Below are 24,645 nucleotides of genomic sequence, written 5' to 3'. Positions count from 1 at the left end.
GAGAGATAAATAAAACCAAATCACAAACCGCAGATGATATCCTGAGGAATTCCGATGTTTGTTTCATCGAGTTCTCTATATGTATTAACAACTTTCTCAGTTAGCGAATAAACAGTTAACCTGTTTCGATATATTTCACTGTAATTGTTTGTTTTGAATTTCGCGCAAAGTGACATGAAGGCTATCTACACTAGCCGCCCCTAATTAAGCAGTGTAATTTGATAATGTAGGTCCGTAAACTTTTAGTTAAACCACCGAGGAACAAAGAGTGTAGTGTTCACTTATAGGAATAAAATAATCAGCCTTATCTTTCTCCACTTATGTGCTATACCTTTTGTTAAGACAGTGTAATATTATTTTATATGTATCTACAAAACTAGTTTAGAATTAACGAACTCTCTTCTACAAGAACTAAATAAACTTTTATGTTACAATTGAAGAAAACATCATTTTTGGGAAAGTACAAGACCTCTAGCAATAGAAAAGATAGATTGGCCTAAAACAACGAATTAAATACCTACTAATGCATTTTATTTTAAACTGAAGTCCATGTTTAAGAAAGTTGTCGTTATTTCAAACTTTAAATCTAATTTTACAATTTTGCGAAAGGTAAAACTTATTAATATATTTTAATTTCAAATGTTACGTGCAAATAAATCCCTTTTGCAAAACCATGAAAAGCCATTTATTTTGCTTAAATAACATTCAAATTTAATGAATAGCAAATAAATTATTTTAACTAAACTTCTGTCCTCACCTTTAAATGAAATATTGTAAAATAAAACATCTCTTCCAGTTTCCTCCACAAATCATTGTGACCTTTTTTCATTTTTTTGTTTGTTTGTTCTTGACAGAAGGAAGTTTCTTTGTCTTATGTGGCGCCCTCCGCTAGTACAGCGGTATCTCTCCGGATTTACAACGCTAAAATCAGGGGCTCGATTCCTCTCGGTGGGCTGAGCAGATAGCCCTTTGTGGCTTTGCTATACGAAAAAAAAACACTTGTCTTATGTGGCATATGATTAGGTTTTATATAATATTTGTTAGATGGTTTTACAGAAATTTTTCGTGTACAATTTGAAAGAATGCTAAATATGTTTTATTAAGATATTAAAACATTGTCAACGTTAACCAATTAGAATTTGGTTCTAAACAACCATAAATTGGAATATTGTCTATTAAAGAAGAATGTTTTAGCTGTAACAGCACTTCCACATGAATGATAACAAGTTCCTAACAGAACACGATTCAGTTTTTATTACGCTTTACTTAACCAAATATAAGATTTTTTCTTTGAAACCACAATAAATTAGAATATGCCGCTCAGTGTTTCACATGTGTTTTTATAACTCAAATAAATATAAACCAATAATCTACAACAATGTTGTACATTGAAAATATGTAAATTTCCCTCATGCAATCAGGGGCTCGATTCCTCTCGGTGGGCTCAGCGGATAGCTCGATGTGGCTTTGCTGTAAGAAAACATTCATACGCTCTCATGCAAAGAGCCTGAAGTTATTCTATAGTTCCCAGTAGTATGTGAAGCCAGTAAGGGAAAGTGAAATAATTTTTTTTCTTAAATAAAAATTATGTCAATTAGTTGTTGTTTTCGTTTAACGCTTTAAATGTTAAAGCATTGTTGAAGTTGTTCTTTCGTTTCTTTATATCTGAATATGGAAAAATACAGTTGCAGGCATAGTGCGTGTTACAGTTAAATTGACGTAGTTTGGTTTGTTTTGAATTTTGCGCAAAGCTACATGCGGGCTATCTGCGCTAGCTGTCCCTAATTTAGCAGTGTAAACCTAGAGAGAAGGCAGCTAGTCATCACCACCCACCGTCAACCACTGGGCTACTTTTTTACCAACAAATAGTGGGATTGACCATCACATTATAACGCTCCCACGGCTAAAAAGAACAACCATGTCTGGTTCCACGGAGACTCGAACCCGCAACCCTCAGATTACAAGTCGACCGCCCCAGCCACCTGGCCATGCTGGGCAAATTCACGTTTCAAAAGAACATACTTGTAGGGCATTTCTCTGATGTTTTGACTTCTTCCCATGGAGGAAACTGCATTTCCGTTGGGTTTTTTTTCAGTGATTTATGAAAGGATAATTGTCTGACGGTTGTTCACTTTTTAATGTCAGTCAAACAACGTCCTCTACTATACCAGTCACAAGGTCAATATTCAAACTCTTTAATAGCGGTTAACTTGAGTCAGTCTAGAAAAAACCTCTTTGTTTTTTCGGTCTTTCTTAAGTACTTACAATGGTTACTTCCTCACTCAGAGTTGCTGGTTTTCTTTATAATTCACTTTGTCCATCTCATCCTTGATTTTTATCTATTACTTCAACATTATTATTGGTAATTAATATAATTAATTCTGACTGAAATAAACAAGAACGATGTAGTTCCGGTTTTCTTGGTTACATTTACAAAAAGTGTATATATACATATATTTATCTTTAAAATTAATATTTATCTTACAAAAGCTACTTTTTAAGTAGAGTTTAATTTATATCTATTTAGTGCTTTGCACAAGTCCATTGTTGTCCCTAAACATTATATTGTGACTTTTCATCTTTATATTCCATGGTAAAGAGTTGTCCAAGAGATCACGGAGGATGATATTAACAAGCTGCCTCATTTGTAGTGTATTAACTTCAAAATTAGGGACTGCTGAACATCTACAAATAAATAAAAATATGCGTAGTGATAGTCATTCTGGACAAATTTTACATTATCAAGGACTCTGAGCAACGTGATATTTACTGTCTGGAACACAATACTAACAAACTGAATCTGAAGAGTAGCTCAATACAGCCAATCTTACTGATGATTTTCTCTCAAACATTCACAAGAACTTCAAACAGAACTCTCCAGTAAAAACGACTGTCTTTTGTGGCAAATAAACTATATTTTTTGCTGTACTTGTTAAGGCGAAATAAATATGAAAATGGGAATTTAAAAATATGTAAATATTGATTGTAAACAAAACAAGGAACCCGGATTGGAGATACTGTAAACATTATTTACTGAAACTAGAAACCCTTATTTTGATTCCATGCTTTTACCTTTAATTATATTTGGTGTTTTCAAAATGCACTTTCTTTCCTAATCCTTTTATGGCGTCTATTTGCAGATTTGTAAATTCTCAGTTTTTACTTTTCTTATTTTGTATACTGGATTATGGGCAAAGGATTACTGGGTAAGGTAGCAAACTTTATACATTGTAATGATAATAAACATAACTAATACCTAGTTGCTACGGTTCGTGATTATTTACTGCACTATTGACTATTTGATCGCAGTTGTTTTAAATCTAAAATGTTAAACTGCAGATGGAGATTTGTTTGAGAATATAGCTGCCGTGTAACGACATTATGTATGTATAGTAAAGGAAAACTATATACAAGACACAACCTCCACTACGTGAGTATAACATTTTACAAGTACAATAGCAGTCTTTCAAATAAAACATGAGACTAAAATGTCACAATAAATATTTCTTCGTGTCTTTTAAAGTAATTATTCTACGATGTGTGAAATAAAAGTTGATATCATGTGTATTGATTTATTTACTACTTCTCTTCATGTATAATATAGGGGGCTGGCTTCTTAAAAACACCGACTGTTTGTTTGGAATTAAGCACAAAATTACATGGGCTCTATGGGTATCAAAACTCGGTTTCTAGCGTTATAAATTCGTAGATGCACGGCTGTGCCACTAGAGGTGACCAAGTATATAACGTGGAAAGCATTTAATATCTACATGTTACATATAAATATATTTATCTGTTATGGGCTGATAATTCTTCTTTCACCTCATATATAACATTTTTAAATGGGTCGTTTTGTACTGCTTTTCTTTTTTACAAATTTTTATATAGGTATAGTCTTAGTTATAAACAACAAGGGGTTTAAAGTGTTTGAACTGAATTGAATATTTACTATTTAAGGTGTTTTTCGTCGTCACATTCTATACGGTTTTGTTGTGATCCATTTTATGAAACACTGCTGTGGTTCATGATAAAATTTGTTTATTATGATTTTGCTGGCTCTCTTTATTTATACTGGTTTCTATTTCTCACCTAGTCCAATAATATAAAATTAAAAAATCTCCCATTATTCACCATATCTTCATTGCCACTCAAATCAGAAATCAGTGCAATATAAAAATACAATATTAGAAACATTGCTTTACGTGTATCATTTCTGTAGCTGACCAACTGTAGTACAATTAGAAGTGATGTATTTCTGTCTTTTTTTTTTCGTCCGTAGCTTCCTGGTTTATCAACACATACTTGATTATTCAATAATTATCTGTGAAGAAGACACTACATGTATTATTTTTACACTGTTCTGTCTGAAGAAGTACAGAATTTTATTCAAGTTTCATTTTTCAAATGAATTTATGATTTTATATGTTTTAGTATGTGTGTTACTAAAATAAAGTCTTGTCCTCTCATTGGAATAAAGCTTCTTGGTGTGGTGATTTCATTTTTATGTCATATTATCTGTCGTACATTATGCAAGTGCTCTACAAACTTCACCCCTACATTGCTTACTAGTAAGGTTGGTATCGAACCCTGGATACCCTGTAGAATGGTCAAGTGGTTTACCTACTGAGCTAACATACTGGATATTCGATAACTAAGTACAAAGTCATTGGACAGCTTCCTATTCAATGTTATGTATCTATAAATTGTATTTTAGTTGTCTTCTACTCGCTATGGTGCGTCAATCTATATCCATACAGGATTTTAAAATATTTAGTATTTCCGCTTCTAATTTATCTTTCTTAATTGCTCAGTAGATAAATCGTTTAAAATACTAAAACAAATATCTAGTCCAATCTATCGGTTAGTTCGTCAACTGTATTTGAGAAATATCAGTTTTGGAAGATTATTCCCCCCATCAGCTACCTTGAAAATACATCAGCGGTATATCTTTAATACCTTTGAAATTCCAACTGTACTTATATTCAACATCAATGGTTTCAAGCTCTTGATTAACAATAATTTATCTTTATTAACCATTTGATGACAACTAATTCTGCTGTTCTATCGACGTGGTTTGGTTTGAATTTCACGCAAAGCTAAAAGTGGGCTATCCGCGCTACCCGTGCCTAATTTAGCAGTGTAAGACTAGAGGAGGGCAGTTAGTCTCGAGTTAGTATCTGTGTGCTCCACTCACCCACTACATCCTCACTTAAAAATAAATAAGTCGTGTAACAACACGTACTATCAGTCGAAGTTCCAACAGCTAAACTAAACCAACCACTCGGCCTGCCTTGTCACCGTTACGTGATTGGTGAAGTCTTGGAGGATATTTTTGGAGTAAATAACAACAGGTTGGGTAAAATAAAGAAAGAGGTTGAGGTAGAGAAATTAGTTTAAGGTTCTATAAGTTGGGTAAGTAGAAAATAAAATTAAATAAGTAACTATGGCTATTGCTGGCATAGACACTACTCTTATCAGAGGGGCTGATGATAATCTAGAAGCTGTGCCAGATCCACTCACTCAAGTAGGTTCATGAGGCACTAGACACTACTCTTACCAGAGGGGCTGATGATAATGTGGAAGCTGTGTCAGATCCAGTCACTCAAGTAGGTTCGTGAGGTACGACACACTTAACGGGCACGATACCTTTTTTTCACTATAAGTTCGACGAGGATGTCGAAAGTTTTGTAGATGCATTAAATGAAGCTGTTAGAATATCTGGTTGGACTGACGCACAGAAATCAGACATTTTGAGACAAAAACAGCAGGAAAAGCAAAACGTTTCATTGAGGCATTGCGTGAAACTGTAGATTTTCAGTTTGTAACACGTATGCTGACATAGGAATATGGTAAACGAGAAAGGCCAAGCACAATCATGGTACAATTACGAAATATGAATCAAGAAAAAGGCGAGTCTGTTCGAGTGTTTGGACATAAAGCTACAAGAGCAAGGTAGTAGATTACGTAGAACTTAGATTAGATGATGATTCAAGATACACTAAAGTCTGAGTATCAGCGAAGGTCGCTTAGCGATAGAGCTCGGAGTGATGTTAATGAATCCAATACCCAACGAGAAACCTTATTAGATTTAATCGAGGATACAAGAGAGCAACAGATATATAGGTACAAGCAGTCTGTAATAAGTATGATAAGTAAGAGTATGAATGAAAAAGTAAACTGGCGAAGTGGACAAAATAAGTGCGAGGACTTGCAGTGTTTTAAATGGGGTAAGGTTGGCCACATAACAAAAAATTGTTTTATAAAACAAAATGAGCCTGTAAGTTGTTTTGCCTGTTGTATTTTACGTTCTTCTGTAAAAGTAAAACTGCTGTTGCAAATTTCTTAAAAGATCCTGAGGGATACGGAACGAGAATTTTAAGAGGTCAGCCCAAGAACATTTCGACGGGTTGTCCGGCAGGACAATAGCCGATCGTCGAACCAGATTAAGGTCCTTACGGACAGAGAATGCAGCTCAAGAACAATAAGACGGCACCTACGAGAGAAAGGCTTTAAAAAATGATAAACGTCTTCAAAGGCTACGCCTCCTTCCACACCACGAAACAGCTCAGTTAAACTTTGCTGAGAAGCACCAAACATGGGACGTAGAAAAGTGGAAGAATGTTTTGTTTTCCGATGAGACAAAATTTAACCTGGATGGTCCAAATGAGTTCCAACGTTACTGGCACGATAAGGATATCACACCGGAGAAAGTTTCTACACGACACAGTGGAGGAGGTTCCATCATGATCTGAGGTGCTTTCTTCTTCCATGGAACAATAGAGCTTCAGGTTATACAGGGGCGTCAAACAGCAGCTGGCTACATTGGCATATCGGAGAGAGCATTTTTATTGACTGAAGGCCCCCGCTTGTGTGGAAATAACTGGATCTTTCAGCAGAACAACGCTGCAATCCACAATACCCGTGATTCTTTGGGACCATCCAGCGTGTTCGCCCGAACTGAACCCCATTGAAAATGTTTGGGGGTAGATGGTAAGAAAAATCTATAGAAATGGACGTCAATTTCAAACAGTGCATGATATTCGTCAAGCCATCTTCACCACTTGGAATAATATACCAGCCAGCCTTCTGCGAAATCTTATATCGACCATGCCAAAGTGAATGTTTGCAATTATTCGCAATGATGGCCGTGCAACTCACTAATGAGACCTCTTATTGGGCATTTCCTACCCTGTTTGGGACTTCTTTCTGGTATGGTCTTAACCTTTTGATCAGCTAGTATTCAGACTAATTTCTTAGTGTTCACATATTTCCCTATTAAATACTAAAAAAGTTTTTTATTTTTATTTTCCCTTTTCTTATTTTCATCTTTTGAAGCTCTACTCAAACAAGTGGTTGAGCCTAACAATGCAAAATGCAAATTTTTGTGTTAATTGGCCTTAAACTTTTGGCCAGCAGTGTATATATATATTTAGTGAATTAATGTTTTATATAATAAAGTTTCAAACATACGTGTTATTATTTAGTTTGATAACGTAATACTTCATCTTGCGTGAGAGGACGTTTTAAGTTATTAGTTTCTGAAATAGAAGTTTATCTCTATTGATCACTGAAGAATGGTACTTTGAAATTTATTGCATATTGAAATATTTAACCAGCGATAAACAGTTAAACAATATGTGGTTTCGCATCCATTGTTTGATTTGTCAGATATAAAATAGAACATAATGTAAATTCATGTGACGTGCAGCAACAAGTATATGTACCACAAAACAAACATGTGTTAGAGGTCGCAGTTGAAACACACAACAATCTGGAACTAGGACTAGAATAACGTGGTGAGATTTGTCGCAGGTATCAACCACGTAACTCATTAGTGACATCTGTAACAACTTACAAACATATGTAGCAACTGCAAGAGATATTAACCATGTAGCTGATATAGTTCATTACTGTGACATGTGGCACATAACTAAAAAATGTAACACGTAACAGCCATGTAACTTGTTACTAATATATGTAACACGATAGGAAAACATAGGAGGTATCCATCGTGTAGATGATATCTGTTATATGTAGCAAGTTACATACAATTGTAGGATGTAGCATACACACGTATTAACAATTGTATTGTAACTCGACACATGACTTGCAACCAAATATTTGATAGGGCAGAGGAGGAAATAAAATATATGATATTAGCAACACACCAGAAGGGCTAGTTTTGTTAAACTGAAAAATTATATGTTACACGCACACCAGGGAATAATATATGGGAGTCATGGAGTAAAACAGTTCGTAGCTTCTACCGTTAGCTCCTGTTGCTACTCAGGTTGTCAGTGCAATTAATGACAATGATATCCTTTCATTTCATCAACTACAAGTTTTACAAATTTCACGTACTAGCCTTACGTTCATTGAGGGATTGGCAGAATTTCTAAATCCCAAAAAACAGTCGCAACTTGCTAATTGTTTTCCCTTACCTATCGGTTCTCTCGAAAATCTCTTGTTCTTCGTTGAAATGTGTAATTGAGTAAAATGTTACTCACGTTTTTATACTGCTGAAATTGTTTATTTCACTTCCAAGCAGATCCCATACGTTGAACCACGCACAAGACGTTAAAACTCTCACCAAGCAAACGATAAGAGAAACGTATAAATTTGAAACAAAAACGAAAGACAGTGTTTAGTCCCTGAATATTTCACAATGTTGACGTACATTAACACACATCAACACATTATATGTTCACCTGGCTATCAATTAACACACATCAACACATTATATGCTCACCTGGCTATCAAATAACACACATCAACATATTATATGTTCACCTGGCTATCAAATAACACACATCAACGTATTATATGCTCACCTGGCTATCAAATAACACACATCAACATATTATATGCTCACCTGGCTATCAAATAACACACATCAGCATATTATATGCTCACCTGGCTGTCAAATAACACACATCAACATATTATATTCTCACCTGGCTATCAAATAACATACATCAACATATTATCTGAATTAACAGAATGAGGAAGAACACAATTGACCATAAAGGGGGAGGTGGCAACTGTAGAACAATTTCTGGATAAACAAGGAAAACTAACCCTGGACCTGAAGAAAGTACACCATGTTAGATGAAATTTGAACAAAGACCGTGTTTGTACTCTGAAAATAACACAGCAGGTCACTGTCTGATGATACTTAGTTTATGTTAAGATGTTGATACACTGTAACTTACCAATAGACGTTTCATTTTAAATGTTTTAGAACCAAGATTAAAAAAAATATATTAATAAAGTTTGTTCTGAAATATTCTGTTACACGTTTATTTTGTACAGAAACAGAGCTTTTACTGTTTATATAAACAACTGAAGCACTAGAAGACTGAATTATCTTACCGGACTTTACAACATCAGCAACTTCAGTCCCGCCGCCTTTCAAATATGCCATGTGCCCGAGGACGGAAAATACAACGCTACCAGCAAATATACTGGTAGCAGGATTAATAACACAAAAAATATATCCGTCTCTAGAAATAAAGATATAGAAACAATAATGAATGTGTGCAAAGTGTACAATAATATCCATGGAAACAGAAACACTGAAACAATAAGGAATACAGAGTACAGAGAATTATTACATTGAACATTTTTGTGCGAATCATTGTTAAATAATTACATTAACACATAAGAAAACATTTCTCAAAAGTTTGTTTGTTGTTTTTTTGTTACCGGAAGAAGTTGTGGCTAAACTTGTTGTAACTTCCAAGAGTTACGACGGAATCGAAACCAATACCAAAGGTGAAAAACACTTGCGCTCCTGCTGTCACCCAGACCTAATAACATTAATACAATAAATTAATACTGATTACAAAGAGTTCACTTCTTTAAATTTAACACTAATTTAGTTTCGTTGCGTTTTGATTAAAGAATTATTAACTAGTATTAAACCTTGATAGCAAATAAACGAAAAAAAAAGTCGCTTGACAGTTACTGATTAACAATGACACTGTTTTCACTAAAGACGTAAACTTCAGTTACATTAGATGGGAAGTTTAATTTGTTGTCCAGCCTGGTTGTTAATGTTTGTCTTCAGCGTCAGGGCATTAAAATATATGGTTAATCCCACTATTCGTTGGTAAAAGAATATGCCATTGCTTCTGTCCAACAACCTTTAACATCTAACATTAATATTTACTTGTGTTTATATCGTATATGAATGTAATAATAATAACATTAGTATATTAATATCATGACAATAACATTTACATATGAATACAATAACAATAACATGAGTATATGAATGTAATTACAATAACATTTACATATGAATATAATAACAATAACATAAACGAACCTTGGGATCCAAAAGTTTGTCGAATTGAGGAGTAACGTAAAAAAGTAGTCCGTCTCCAGCGCCCTCTAACGTCACTCCACGAATAAGAAGAATGATTCGAATGACGTATGGAGTGACTGCTGACACCTTAATAATCTGTAAACAATGAACAAATAATAAAGTAAAACAGTCCAAAGATATGAAATAATTAATGCTAGAAACATTAAAGATTATTGGATTAAATAAAAGATGATGTTTCCTTATGATTACTGTAATGGTGTTTAATGTCATTAGGTGATGTTTTCTTATGGTTACTGTAATGGTTTTTTATGTCATTAGGTTATCTTTCCTTGTGATTACTGTAACACTGTTTTATGCAATCTTTCCTTTTTCTTTTGTTTCGAAGTTTTATTTTAGTTTAAATCTCACCTTGCCACTACTCTGTAGTCCTTTCAAGATGACCAAATAAACCACAAACCAGGCAAGTAACAAACAGAAACTCAGTTCTATGTTCACACCTCCCAGGTCATGTAATCCCGAAGTAATCTGTAATGTTCGACGCCTTCAAAAGAGTAATAAATACTGTTTTATTGAAATGTACTATTAAACCAATTTCAGTTAGGATTTCATAATTTTTAATTTTTGAGTATTAAATGATAAAACTGTCTACTATGGTATTGTAAGTAACTTTCAAGCCAATAATAGAAACAAGGAAGGTTATTTAAAAACCAATTATACCTAGAAATATATGTCCTAAAATTTATCTTACAAGATTAACAATAACAAGGTTAACTGGGTAAAATTCTCACAAGGTACATGGTGCATAATAAACTGGCACATAAGGTGTCCATTATTATTACAGTCCTTGTTAGTTAAGCCTATTCCTAGATGTAGCTACAGTAAGCATCACCTGTTTTGAACAGAATTCTACACACTGACACATATTGTACTGAAATCACTAATCTCATATTGTGAAAAGGAAGAGAAACAAAGGCAATGGTAGTTTGTGAGAATAGTGACTCACATGCAAAATAATTTTGAAACACTATTTCTAAACTTCCCTAATTAAAACATGTGTACCTCTGGAGGAAGTGTGCTTCCCCTGGAACAATTACCTTTTTACGTATAATGACTTTGAATGATGTGCTTGTATTTTTAACCAACTTCTACAAAATATACGTATAACAAACATTATAACAGAATTAAAATTAAACAGCTATTTTGAATTATCTATCTTATTTCTCAACCATGAGTCACAACGAATAATGTAAGTGGTCATTACATTATTTTATCAGATAAAATCCAGACATTGATGTCAGACTAGTCAGCAGGTATGTAAAATCATTTAAGGGTTAGAATTTGAGTGCTTACAAACGTAATATCTCAACTCCTACTGCCTTTCATAGGGCTGCAGCCAATTGTGAGAAGGCAGTTATGCTTAATATTCAGATAGAACCTCCACATGCAAAATAATCGTAGAAAAAGAAAATCGTAGAAATAAAAGTATCCTAAAAGTTCTAAAAGTTGAAACTTCCAACCTCCACTCTTTTACTTAAAAAATGATATTAAACAAAATTTAATCAAATTTAAAATTAAACTTTAATAGAAAGATATTTGAATTCAAAATTTAACAATTATTTTACAAATATTTAAATTTTCTATCATTTATATAAAAAACTTCTATTATTATTAATTTTAAGTGTTAACATATCTGCAAAAAGAAGTATCTTACATTCTAATACAAATTATCAAAAGTAATCATTTTTTTTATATTTTTACCTTTAACTTTATCATTGTTAAGCACAAAGATACACATTGAGATATCTGTTTCTTACATTATAAGTCTTCAGACAAACCGTTATGCCACTAGGAAGCCACCTTTACTTCTTTTTTTTTTTACTATTACAAGTATTTATTTCAATTGAAATTCTAATACAAATAAGTTTATTTAAAAATCAGTAGTTTTGTTTTGAAAATCATTGTATAATTCATAAGAATAAGGAGTTTTTTCTTCAAAATATTTTCCTCTTTTTATTAGTAGATTTACATTGTATAATTTTCAAAGATAGTTATTTTGGCATTAGTAAATGAATGTTTGTTAATGGAATCTATTTCAATAAAATTGGGAAGATCTTTATTACTTTGAGATCTTCCTAGAGTAAAACTTAAATGTAAAGGATTAGTTGTTTGTTCTACATGCTTAAACCACATATATTATAAGTTAATAAATAAATTATATTATCATTTTACATAGTGGTATATCTTAAAATAAATGTTGAAAATCCACTGTGGCTGGACAAGTTAAACATTTTGGACTATCGACAATATATTTTTCATAAATTAAAGTAGAAAAATATAAATTACTGGTAAACAGTTAACTGGACTAAAAACCAGTGTACAAATGTGGAAAATGAATAAATAATAACATTATGTTGATAGAAAATAGTTATATAATTGTACTCCCATTGTAATATATATATGTGTATATATATACATAGAAAACAATATTTTGAGAACACTAGATCCAAATACGACTTTTATTTATTGATCGAAAATAAAAGATTCATCTGAAAAATAAAAAATTAAACCTACTCCCAGAATTCGGTTACAGGTGATTTTGCTTCGGTGGCTGTAATATTGAGATTCGTGATGTTGGTTCCCTCTTTCATGCAGTATTTTGTGTTCCACCAATTACCACACGATTCCCAAGGCAGTTGTGGCGTCATTGAGAACACGAAGTAGAATAAAGTCCAAGCTATTATCACCACGTGGTAGATATTATAGAGACAAATGATGGCCATTGAAGCAAAGCCAATTCCTAGTGAAAGTATAGATTACATAATATAAGAACTGTTGACATATTTGAGACACAAGTATGAGTTATATATATCCGGAAAAGGTGAAAAATACTAAGGCACTAGAAGTAAACAACAATAGCTACCTTTAAAGATAGGAATCAAATACCAGACCCCGATACCACCAATGCTGAGGTACTAACCAATGGCCACTTCCAGAAAGAATAGAGGAACAGCACACAAGACTAAACAGATGAGATAGGGAAACAAAAATGCCCCTAAGTAACAAACAACAACATATAATCCATTAGAACCATCGATTTAACATTTAGTAAGGTAAAGGTTTCATGTATATTATGTTGGATTAAACCACAAGACACATACCTCCACCATTTTCATAACACAAGTATGGAAATCGCCATACGTTTCCAAGACCGACAGCGTAGTTTATAGAACTTAAAACAAAGTCCAGTTTTCCTTCCCATTCCCAACGTTCTGGTTCTTTCTCCTTATCTGGACTTGTTACCAACTGGCTCATTTCATCAGGTATTGTGATCACTACCGACTGGTTCATTTCCTCGGGTATTGTGATCATTTCCACTCCATTTTCTACACTGACGGTTTCTGATGTTTCATTTTCAGGAGATATGTTATCAAAAGACGTAACTTTAACACAAACAAATGCTGTAGAAAACAAAATACACTGTCAAGATATATATGTATATATATATATATATAGTTGAAAAAGCATACAGTTATATACATGTATAGTTAAAGCGATGAAGAAATAAATACACCTCAGAAAACCAGTAAAATATATTTGTTTAAATGTTCTGTTTCATTTAATCCATGAGACACAACTTCTATGTGCACCCACACCCTAAATTGTATCATTTAAAACCATTTTCATGTGCACATATACACAATAATTCATCTAGGGAGACATTAATTCAGTACAATCAAATACATTATGTAACTGTACGTTCCAAGAGATGTCATTTATGTATATTTACGTTTTATTCAAGTTGATCCATTTTTAAATTTCGTATGTTAAAATTTTTGTATTTTAAACTGCCACAATTTCTTCTTTGTTTATATAGTTTTCAAAATTTTTTAAACAAACTTTCAAGCATAAAAAACCTAGAAATGAAATTCAGAAAGATAATACTAAAACTAACAATATATTTAACAAAATAATTCCATCATTGCAAAGTCGTTCTTATTCTTATGTGCATTTATTAAAGCCAGGATTGGTCAGAAATTAGGATTTCTCTTCGTTCTGCACTTTATTGGTTGATTTTGTTCACCCTTTGATTTAATAAAATTATGCTAGTGGCGCTTCCTACTGAATGGTTGGTTGTTGACTTGCTGCCTCAAGCAGTAAGTAAAAACCATGAACAGTAGAGTAGAAAGGTGTTTTCTGTTGTTTGTTGTTCGGTTGCTGTGTGAAGTTCATGTCCCGTGCGTCTACTCTTTTCCTAAGTTAGTTAATACAGTAGTCCTAATATATCCTAAAGTGAGTTTTGCTCCGTACAAATTTTTATTTCCTTGACGTCATAACAGGTCTGTTAAAGAAATGTTACCAAAAACCTGAAGGTCGTTTTGTCGGTCAGTTCTGTTTGTGTCTCAATAAAACGTACATTACAAATCTTACTCCAGTTTCCTTATTTTTATAAACATCAGTCACTTAAAAACCTCTTGGTGTTAAATGAAAAAATTAGTTACTTGCGATGCGATGGTGGCTTCCTCATTTTAAAATAACAATAGACAGTCGCCTAAGATGTAATTTTCACCTTCAACTGTTATAACAACAACAACAAAAACATTTACTTATGGTTTGATAGTATCTTCTATATGTTAGGATATCAATAGGTAGTCGCTTAAGGTGTAATATTGACCTCCAGTTGTTTGGAGAACAAAAACCAGTAATCTGAGAAGTGATATTGGCTATGTGTAGAGATAAAATATTCATTCAGTGTTGTTGAGTTTATCAACAAGTGCGAATAATGATTGACGTGTAGTGATTTGTTTATAAAAAATGCGACGATTTGTCCTGATTTCTTTGAGTATTACAATTTGAACAATTGTTAGTCAAGTCTAGCACTACGACACTTGAAAATGTGTTTACAGTTATGAAACTTGAAATAGTGGTTATAAAATAAATTGAGACACCTAAAGTAAGTACATGTACCTCTTTTACTGTTATGTATGTTTTAGGTTAAGATTAAAACACAGCCGGCTTCATTTCGATACTAAATGTGAATCGTATTTGATTAACAGAGATATATAAAATAAACACGTCTTTCGCTTCATAACAAAACCTATCAGGTCATCTAATACATGGCCTCAAATGAAAATCTGGTGGAATGGTGTGTCTTACTGTTAGACATACATTAATACTAAAATGTCGTTCTTCGCCAGCTGATGTAATTTATACCATTTCCTTTCGTTTTTTTTAAAAAAGAACGACTCACTGAGCTATTTCCCAACTAAACAAAAAGCTGATTCATTAAATTTATTCCTATATAATGTAGAGAATGAACTTCGAAAATGTTAAACGACAAGATATCTGTAAAACAAAATTTGGCACAAGCAGGAAGGAGATGTTTGTTTATAGTTAACTTTGTAGGTCCGTATCAGGTTAGCGGTTTCTAGCGTTTTAAGTCCCCAGCCATACCTAGGAAGCCAAACGAAAGGCCTGACACTTCTTAACGCAAATCAAATATCTGTATCGATATCTGTTTATCTCAAATAAAAGTACATAACGTTTTCACTTCCATCTTAAGTTGTATAATAGCATTTAAGGTAAGAATTACAGAGAGACTTCACAGTAAGATGTAAATGGAAAGACTGGTTGTAAAGAGACAAACGAAATAGTTTGATTTGTTTGTTTTGAATTTCGCACAAAGCTATAACAGGGCTATCTGCGCTAGTCGCCCTAATTTAGCAGTGTAACACTAGAGAGAAAACAGTTAATCAGAACCACCCACCACCAACTCTTGAGCTACTCTTTTACCAACAAATAGCGAGATTGACCGTCACTTTATATCTCTCCCACGGCTGAAAGGGCATGTTTGGTGCGACGGGGATTCGAATCCGCGACGCTCGGATTACCAGTCGAGCGCCTTAACCACCTGACCAATAGTAGAGAACACAGTGTTAACACTTGCATATCGTGTATAATAGTATAGAACACCGATATAACACTCGGTGCTGTTTATAAATAGAAGATAAAGATTTAAATTGTGTGTATTGTGTATAACACAAGACAACACGGGCTAAATACTCGTGTGTTATATAATATTCTAAAGGATGCTGACTGAACATTGTTTATTTCTTAAGTTATTAATATTGAATTGTATATCCATTTGATATTATTTCGTGATTTATATTTTTCTATATTATACTGCTATTAATTGATAATAAAACATGAAATCTGATCTTTTAATTGAAGTAATTATTTATACTATTTACTCCGAAGGCCTTTGTAGATCACTGGACAATCTGCATTTTATTCTGATACTGTTGTCAATACTTACAGTTATTTACTCTGAAGGCCTCCTTGGTTCACTCGACAATCTATGTTCTAATATAATATTGTTGTTATTACTGATAGTTATTGATAATATTTACTCTGAAGGCTTCCTTGGTTCACCCGACAATCTATGTTTTAATACAGTATTGTTCTACTATACTACTGGTAGTTTTTAGTATAGGAACTGATTTCTGTTTGTGACAGAGGAAATCAGACTGTGTTCACCGTGGGAAATCAAAACCCGAATTTTAGCTCCATAAGTTTATAGACTTACCGCAGAACCTCCGGAGGACACTGGACCAGAAATCTACATTAAAGACTCATCGTAAAATTAAATTTATTGTGATTATTACCCGCACGTGTACGAAGTCAAATCACTCACCGCCAATTCTATCTGTATATGGAATCTACATGGTAGTCTTTGCATTACATATACAGAGGATGAAATACACAAACACACAGTAGCTACAAATATTAATTTAGAAATAAATCATTCCATTGTTTATTAATATGCATAGAAGTATGCTCAGAAATATGAGGTTAGTACTTTCATATTTTGTGTTAGGGAACTACATACTTGAATTGTAAATAAAACATAACATTTTTTATTACACATCTTGGCTTTTAAACGTAAATAAAACATAACATCTTTTGTTACACATCTCGGCTTTTAAACGTAAATAAACTATTTATTTATTGTCCGTGTAAGGGTAAATTGCAATATCAGAAAATTATTAAATTTATCAAAGATTTTCATAAAAGTGAAGTGTTCAGTAATTACTAATATAATAAAGGTAAAAATTGTATTTACATACTATTTATAAGGTTTGAAAATGTAAAAAAAATGTTCACTGAACACTAAATTACAAGTGTGTGTTGATAATAGACATATTTATGCAAAACAAATCGTGTTATTTCTAATATTTCAATATTTTCTTTTCTAATTATCACCTAACGTCTAATTAAACTCAAAGCACAGAACCATTTGTATAAAATATACAATCAAGTGTGAAATTAATATAACGAATAAATTCTTTACGACATTTTGAAGGGAGTTACAAATAATTCACTTTTATTTTACCTACTTTAATTGTTGGTTTTACTAATAAACTAACTATCAATCATAACGACATAATATTTACAAATGTGCGAGAAAAAAAGGTAAAATGATATACGTTACATCTGTTGTTGTTTATGGTAAACTAGAAACAAAAACAAAAACTGAACATAAACAATTGGATGCAGCTTGAGTGAGGTTTAATACACCTATGGCCAAAGGTATTGTATCATAACTATCATAATTATAATCTAGTTCATCTTTACGTGGTGTGAGTGCATTAGAGTCTAGTTTCCTCTATAATATAATATAAAACTTGCTTTTCTGATTTCATTGTCACCAATATTAAGTGCACAATTAAAAACAGTTTTGGTTTATGCTAGTAATATGATCATGTACTAAAGCAAAACCTAGTGTTAGTAATAAGATGACGTACTAAAGGAGAATCTAGTGTTAGTAATATGATCATGTACTAAAGGAAGATCTAGTGCTTGTAATATGATCACATAGACTTTTTAACAGTTAAATATGAAGTACGTCTTGGGCTGTCGACTTATAATCTCCTGAGTCTGACAATTTATTGTTTTTACTTCTGGGAAGCTCGAAATCTTGAACAAGTGTCTTGGTTAATTTCTGAGAAGGTTGAAGTTTCGGAGTTAGGCCAGCTATCAGTCGCTGAAATAAAAACGGAACCAACAGTTGAGGTATAAATTTCAAATCTGATTGTTAACTTCATTTATCATCGTATATATCATATATGGAAAGAATAACATACATAATATTATATGTAAAAATCTGAAGTACTTTACTAATATCTTGTTTGCCAATTTTAAGACTGTCTCACTAGTCAATACAAGTTTTGAAAATCTACTACAAAGGAAACAATAACCTAGTGTTGAGTTTCAATAGGTTTCAGTCTGAATAACTTGTCAATATCTTTAAAAGTTTACTTTTGATAAAGACTAAAAGCTACTCACGTCCTTCAGAGAACCTAGTGTGACTAGCATGAAATAAACAGCATAAGATGGAATCCATACCATGGAAGCCAAGGCTATCCCCCAGCCTAAGAGTTCTCCCCACCAAGGATAAACGTAAGTCTCTGCATACACCAGACTCATAACTGAAAACAGAAATATTTCCTAAAGGGAATATGTATTTAGAATTAGAAATAGCATTCTCTGAAAGAAACTGAAATAAAATTTAACATCATTTGTATATATATTAGGTACTAAAGATAAGATATTTATTTATATTATTTTGATACTATGAGAAACGTAACTGAGTAAGTAGGATAAATGATCTGTTCTTACAGTTAACGTATATTCTCACGTGCTGCAAGTTCGAAGGTCACTTTATGATTTACAGAGAACCTATGTACAGATCCATGTCCTCCATTACACTCAATTATTTATTTAATTAAACCGTTGAATATTCTTTCTTTAAAACACAGCATTAAACTTACCAAACAAACGGCTGGAGAGACAAAGACCCAGGTGGCAAGGAAGTACCAGTTGGGCCGATGTCCTGTCATCTCTTCAATGTTGCTAGAAAACATTTTACACCTGTAATAATTTACTAGTTTTATAAATTTGTTGATTTACAAACTAGAATTTTCATGTGAAAAAACACTTGACATAAAACCTGAATTCAAAAGACAAACAAATCTACAAATTAAATGTCCAATTGTTAATTAATAATACTGGCTTACACTGAAAACATTTGAAAATCCCGCAATAAATGAAAAGAAATTAAATTGTCAAAAGTATTGGCTATTGAGTACAATAATACACGGATTAAACGTAATGAATAATTAATTAACACCTCCAAAGAAAACAATAAAACACCATCTTCTATAGTTAACCTGAGAATAATACAGCCCATTTTAGGGATAACTTGCATATAGTATAACAGTACGTTATTGAGTTAACTCACATATACCATCTTTTAGGGCTAGCTTGTGTACAACAGATCCTCCCAGGATCAACGTACGTATAACACATCACCACATTTAACATAAAAATCTTACACCATAGAAATAAACAGATGTATTAGAAGTTGGAAGTGATGTATAAAACAATGGTCTATTTTACCAATGAAGGACATGTCATTTGAAACTTACCATAAACCCATGTAATAACTATAGTTTGAAAGAAAACAGTGAACAGTAGAGTCATTCGACTGGCAGAATAATAATCCATCAGTTGAAATATGTACATGCCCCCCTGAAAAGTAAAAAGATTATTTTAGTGAATAATACGATCAGTTTAACAAAATCCAGTCAGAATTATTACTTAACAGTTTCGTTTTGATTAAATATATATTATTACAAGTTACAGTTTCCATATTCTAGATACAAGATAACACCATGGTAAAGCCACAGAAATAAACAGATATATTAGAAGTGGAACGTTACTGAATAAATATAATAGTATTGGGAGTTGTGCTTATGGTAAGTTTTATTTATTACGTCATTTTTACAGTAAATATGATTTGATTTTATGTATGTTTTGAAAACAAATCTTACTTACTGTAAAAGATAAAACGTGTAATAAAATATAATTATTACGATACTGGTAAAAAATAATTCATCAACTGAAATGAATATAAGACCCCAAAATAAGAAACAAAAGAAAACAATAAAGGTAATTAGTTTTAACAATAAAACTAAAATAAAAATCAAACAAATTCAGGTTATGAATAACTGAAATATTATTGGACAGTTCTGTCATCAGTAAATTCATGAATATATACCTTGACCACAACAAAGAAACTGTTATTGTCTTGATAATGGGTATTTTACTAATTAAAATTAATATATTGGTAATTGACACTTGCTTGGTTAAACATTGCTGTTGTCAAGTATTCACAATCGTATTCTAGTTCATTTTATTGCCATGATATAAAAGACTGTCTAGTTTCGATAATAGTAATTTTGTTTAGTTTTCGAAAGAATGTTTTACGATTGTTTAGTTGTTTACTTTTAATTACTTTATAAGAGATTTAAAAATAGACGTGTATTGGGTGTTGTGTTTATTGATGCAGAGAATATAATGAACAGACGATTTGGGAAAAAATATACAAATAGTGTGAGATAAGCGAGAACAGTAGACAGACAAGAGGAGAGAGAGAAGTTGTCTGTTGTAAGAGGGGAAAGGCCGAACGGTTGCTATAGGCCTAACTATTAATGTGTTAGAGGAAAAATAACAGCAGAAGAAAGATAAAAATAATAGTTTATTTCAGAAAAGAGAGTTCTAAAGTGAATGAATTAGTATCAATAGACTCTGACATCTAAACAAACGATTCTTGGGAAATACGAAGGAAGAAGCGACAGTATAAAAGTTTAAACATGTAGGATACAACCGCGGTAAGTCCATGATAATTGTTTTTTTGTTTTTTTAATTTCGCACAAAGCTACTCGAGGGCTATCTGTGCTAGCCGTCCCTAATTTTAGTAGGGTAAGACTAGAGGGAAGGCAGTTAATCATCACCACCCACCGCCAACTCTTTAACAATGAATAGTGGGATTGACCATCACATTATAACGCCCCCACGGCTGAAAGGCGAGCATGTTTGGCGCGACACGGATGCGAACCTGTGACACTCAGATTACGAGTCGCACGCCTTAACACGTTTGGCCATCCCGGGCCCAAGTCAATAATAAAGTAAGTGAAGTATATTTAGATAGTAACAGAAGAAACTTCGCTTTGTCAACTGAAATTGTAAAGTAACTGAATAGGCCTAAGTGGACTTTTGACAAGAGGAAGATAACTATATATATATATATATATATATATATTTGTGTGTATGTGTGTAGTGTTTATAATATCCCTATAATGTGAAGATTTTGATGTACGTACGTTTAACTTGTTCCGAAAAATAAATATTTTGAAAACAAGTGGCGTACGTGCTTTTCATGTACGAGGAAGTTGAGAATTTCTCAAATTAATTTTGGCGGTGTCTATTGACAAATCGAATTAGCATTTTAATACACGTCTATAAGCTATTAACTCAGCTGTAAGGGAAGTTTTAAACTAGGACTATTTAATAAAGGGTAAAGATAAACTAAATAAAACAAAACTAAGATGTACAGGAAAATTTAACATCGGAAATCAGTACAAGTTACAAGAGTAGGCTTAATTGTTATTATAGTAATGCTAGAAGTTAAAGAAGTATAAGACTTTAGGGCACTGGTAGAAATGAAAGATTTAGAATAATTGAAACATGATTAAATGTAGATGAATACATGATTATAGGATATTTAATAGGGACAGAGTATTAAAGAAAGGGGAAGGAGTGGCTGTATATGTGAAGTGTGAGTTACTGTTGAAGTTGAGAATATTAAGGATAATAGCAAGGAGATTGGGTTTCTGTTAGTGGATAGCAAGGGATAAAGCTTTTAGTAAGAATGTGTTATAAATCACCAGATGGAACTGATGAAATCAGGAAGAAACTTTGTAATAAGATAAAGATCTCAGTTGTTAATGAAATCTTAATTAAGGGTAGTTCCAAGTACAGATATAATGATTGGGAAATGAAAATCCCTCAAACCATGAGGGAGAAAGGTTTCTGAAAACTTTTTAAGATGGATTTCTTGACAATTGGTCAAGGAACCTACTGTAAATAATGCTATCTTAGATTTATTGTTAAATTCTAATATAGAAATGGTTAAGAGGGTGTAAACTAGGAAGCACCTAGGTACAAGTGATCATTGCTGTATTATGTTTGATATTCAGCTGCATTTGGAAATTGGAAATAATGATATTTTGATTCCAAATTTTAAAAAAAGTAAATTTAAAAGAGATGTGTTCTGAATTGGACAGCTGAGTTATTTTGAGGCACTAATCAGTTGTGGAAAATGTTTAAAGATAATTTTTTAAAGATTCAAGATAAACATATTCCTTACAGAAACAAAATGGGATCTGGAAGTTAAAAAGACAGGTTGGTTCACAAAGGGAATAAGAGATAGAATCAAAGAAAAGTACCACACACTAAAGTAATTAATGTAACTTTAAGTGTCTAGAACATCAGTGTCAGAACCTGCGGTTTGATCAAACGTTAAATTATGTGTGCATAATTACGATAGTATTTCTAACTTGGCTGTAGTTACTTTATATATATATATATATTATTGTTATTATTTTTAATCAATGTTTTTTTTAAATAACTGTGATGCATTAATTACGTTATTTACTCAGATCCTTGTGAGATGGATTTCCTGCTGTTGTTTTAGCGCAAATTTACTCAATGAGCTACTTTCTCTCTGTCCACAGCGAGGAATCGAACCGCGGATTTTAGGATTGAAGACTGTAAAATTATCGCTATTCAGTTGGGGAAATATATATTGGTTTGTTTACAGCACAAAACTACACGATTAGTTATCTGCACATTTTTTTCTACTGCGGGAACTAAACCCGGAATTTAACGTTGTAACTCAGAAAATTTCAATGTCCCTAACTTTCAAGTTTCAGTTAAGAAAAACAAACAAATACAAGAAAACCTAACAGGGAAATTATAGTATACCAGTAATACTAATAAGAGATTCTTAAAACTCAATACTAGGAGAAAAACTGTCTGGGAGAAATTCAGGGAAGTGTAGGTTTGAGTTTTATGGTTTTTTACTAGGTCCTTAAGTCACACGTAAGTTCTTTCTTTAGAACTGATATTCTTCCTCGATAATCTCAGTTTAAGCCTCGATGATTATCTGAGTCTATCAGAATAACAAGAAGAACTATTAATATTGTGACAAGGCTCGACTTTTATATGGAAGTTTCGTTGTCAAAAGACACGTGTTGGTGACTTTAATTTGCGAGGTGATTTAATAACGCATTACAATGTAAAGATTTCAGTATTAAGTAAGTCCTGGTGATTGTTCAAGACGAGGAGAAAGCTCTTCTTGTGAAAATATTTTTAAATAATGAATAATGAGATCTTTATATAACGTTCAGGAGTCTCGTAAGCTGAAAGGTTCCTTATCAACTCTCCGTTTCACATCACACGTAGAATACAAGAAGAATGTTAAATAATCTTCGAACCAGCTCTCCCAGACTCATCTAATCCTTCTCTTCAGAAGAGAGGTCACAATAAGGCTATCATGACAGGCTGTTTTCATGAGAAAAAAGGGTCAGAAACAAAATGAATGACAAGAGTACGTTCAAATACTAATAATAAAACATAATATTAAATAACTTAACATTGTGTTCGATGTTATAAATATAATTTTTATTACTTAACAATAGTATAAACAACACTCTAAATACCAAGAAAAGTTCACTAGCCGTCCCTAATATAGCATTAGTTTAGTTACTAGATGGAAGGCAGCTAGTCATCACCGCCTACCGCCAATTTTTGGGTTACTCTTTTATCAACGAATGGCGGGATTGAACGAACATTGTACCACCTCCACAGCTGAAAGGGTGAGCATGTTTGATATGAGAGGGATTCCAACCCACGACCCTCAGATTGCGAGTTGATTGTCGTAATCACCTGACCATGCCGGGATAACCTAAAAAAAGGCAGATACTCTCTCCTAGAACAAACGTCTATAGCGTATAGTCATTAGTTTCGTATAAACAAGTAACACGTTTTGTTTAGGCTTGGTATGTCAATTCAGTAATAAACTATGTGTACTTTTAATTAGAAACAGCCACGTTTGAGGCTGAATTGAGAAATAAACAAGTTATTAATTAACGACAAAAATAGCCAATTTTTATTTTCATGCTGTTGGTTATACCTAACTGTTTGTAAAACACATTTAAATCTAAAGTCCTAAACACTGCTAGCATTACTGTGCATGAACATTTTCATGGAAATTTCGAGAATGTTTCTTTGAACATTTGAATCTGGAACTATCCGATACAGAGAAGTATCTGGAACCACGTGAAACGAAGGAGAACCGAGAACTGACCGTTCAGTATAGAAGAACTTCTGGAACGTTTTTTTACAGGTTTGGA

At 32.7% G+C, this 24,645-nt stretch overlaps 2 protein-coding genes across 3 annotated transcripts; both read right to left on the bottom strand.

Annotated features, from left to right (window-relative positions):
- Nucleotides 1-708: 708 nt before the first annotated feature.
- LOC143246071 (sodium- and chloride-dependent GABA transporter 2-like) lies at nt 709-13,153 on the bottom strand. The gene is made up of 5 exons (XM_076492293.1): nt 12,902-13,153; nt 10,739-10,871; nt 10,331-10,465; nt 9,373-9,809; nt 709-980 (listed from the first exon to the last, which is right to left on the bottom strand). Exons 1-4 carry the CDS (start codon nt 13,108-13,110, stop codon nt 9,702-9,704), a joined length of 585 nt encoding a protein of 194 aa, XP_076348408.1. The 5' UTR covers nt 13,111-13,153; the 3' UTR covers nt 709-980; nt 9,373-9,701.
- A 4,416-nt stretch (nt 13,154-17,569) lies between these two features.
- Nucleotides 17,570-19,914, bottom strand: LOC143246928 (sodium- and chloride-dependent GABA transporter 2-like). Of its 2 annotated transcripts, none has more exons than XM_076494201.1 (4): nt 19,816-19,914; nt 19,159-19,258; nt 18,674-18,835; nt 17,570-18,371 (listed from the first exon to the last, which is right to left on the bottom strand). In XM_076494201.1, exons 1-4 carry the CDS (start codon nt 19,824-19,826, stop codon nt 18,219-18,221), a joined length of 426 nt encoding a protein of 141 aa, XP_076350316.1. In that variant the 5' UTR covers nt 19,827-19,914; the 3' UTR covers nt 17,570-18,218. The 2 variants fall into 2 exon arrangements, with proteins under 2 accessions (XP_076350316.1, XP_076350317.1); XM_076494202.1 differs by having other exon boundaries at nt 18,734-18,835.
- Nucleotides 19,915-24,645: the final 4,731 nt, after the last annotated feature.

Source organism: Tachypleus tridentatus, chromosome 3 (assembly GCF_004210375.1).
Source record: "Tachypleus tridentatus isolate NWPU-2018 chromosome 3, ASM421037v1, whole genome shotgun sequence".
Classification (NCBI taxonomy): domain Eukaryota; kingdom Metazoa; phylum Arthropoda; class Merostomata; order Xiphosura; family Limulidae; genus Tachypleus; species Tachypleus tridentatus.
The sequence above is the reverse complement of the archived record's forward strand: the minus strand, read 5'-3'. Positions and strand labels throughout refer to the sequence as shown.

What these genes read in the sequence shown, in the direction of transcription:
- LOC143246071 (XM_076492293.1), bottom strand. Translation starts at nt 13,110, where the DNA reads ATGGCCATCATTTGTCTCTATAATATCTACCACGTGGTGATAATAGCT. An exon ending in CCTGTAACCGAATTCTGGGA is followed by an intron (nt 10,872 to 12,901) that starts GTAGGTTTAATT and finishes ACTCTTTTGAAG; the next exon opens with GCGTCGAACATTACAGATTA. An exon ending in GACTACAGAGTAGTGGCAAG is followed by an intron (nt 10,466 to 10,738) that starts GTGAGATTTAAA and finishes CATTGTTTACAG; the next exon opens with ATTATTAAGGTGTCAGCAGT.
- LOC143246928 (XM_076494201.1), bottom strand. An exon ending in TCTCTCCAGCCGTTTGTTTG is followed by an intron (nt 18,836 to 19,158) that starts GTAAGTTTAATG and finishes TATTCCCTTTAG; the next exon opens with GAAATATTTCTGTTTTCAGT. An exon ending in CACTAGGTTCTCTGAAGGAC is followed by an intron (nt 18,372 to 18,673) that starts GTGAGTAGCTTT and finishes TTTTTATTTCAG; the next exon opens with CGACTGATAGCTGGCCTAAC.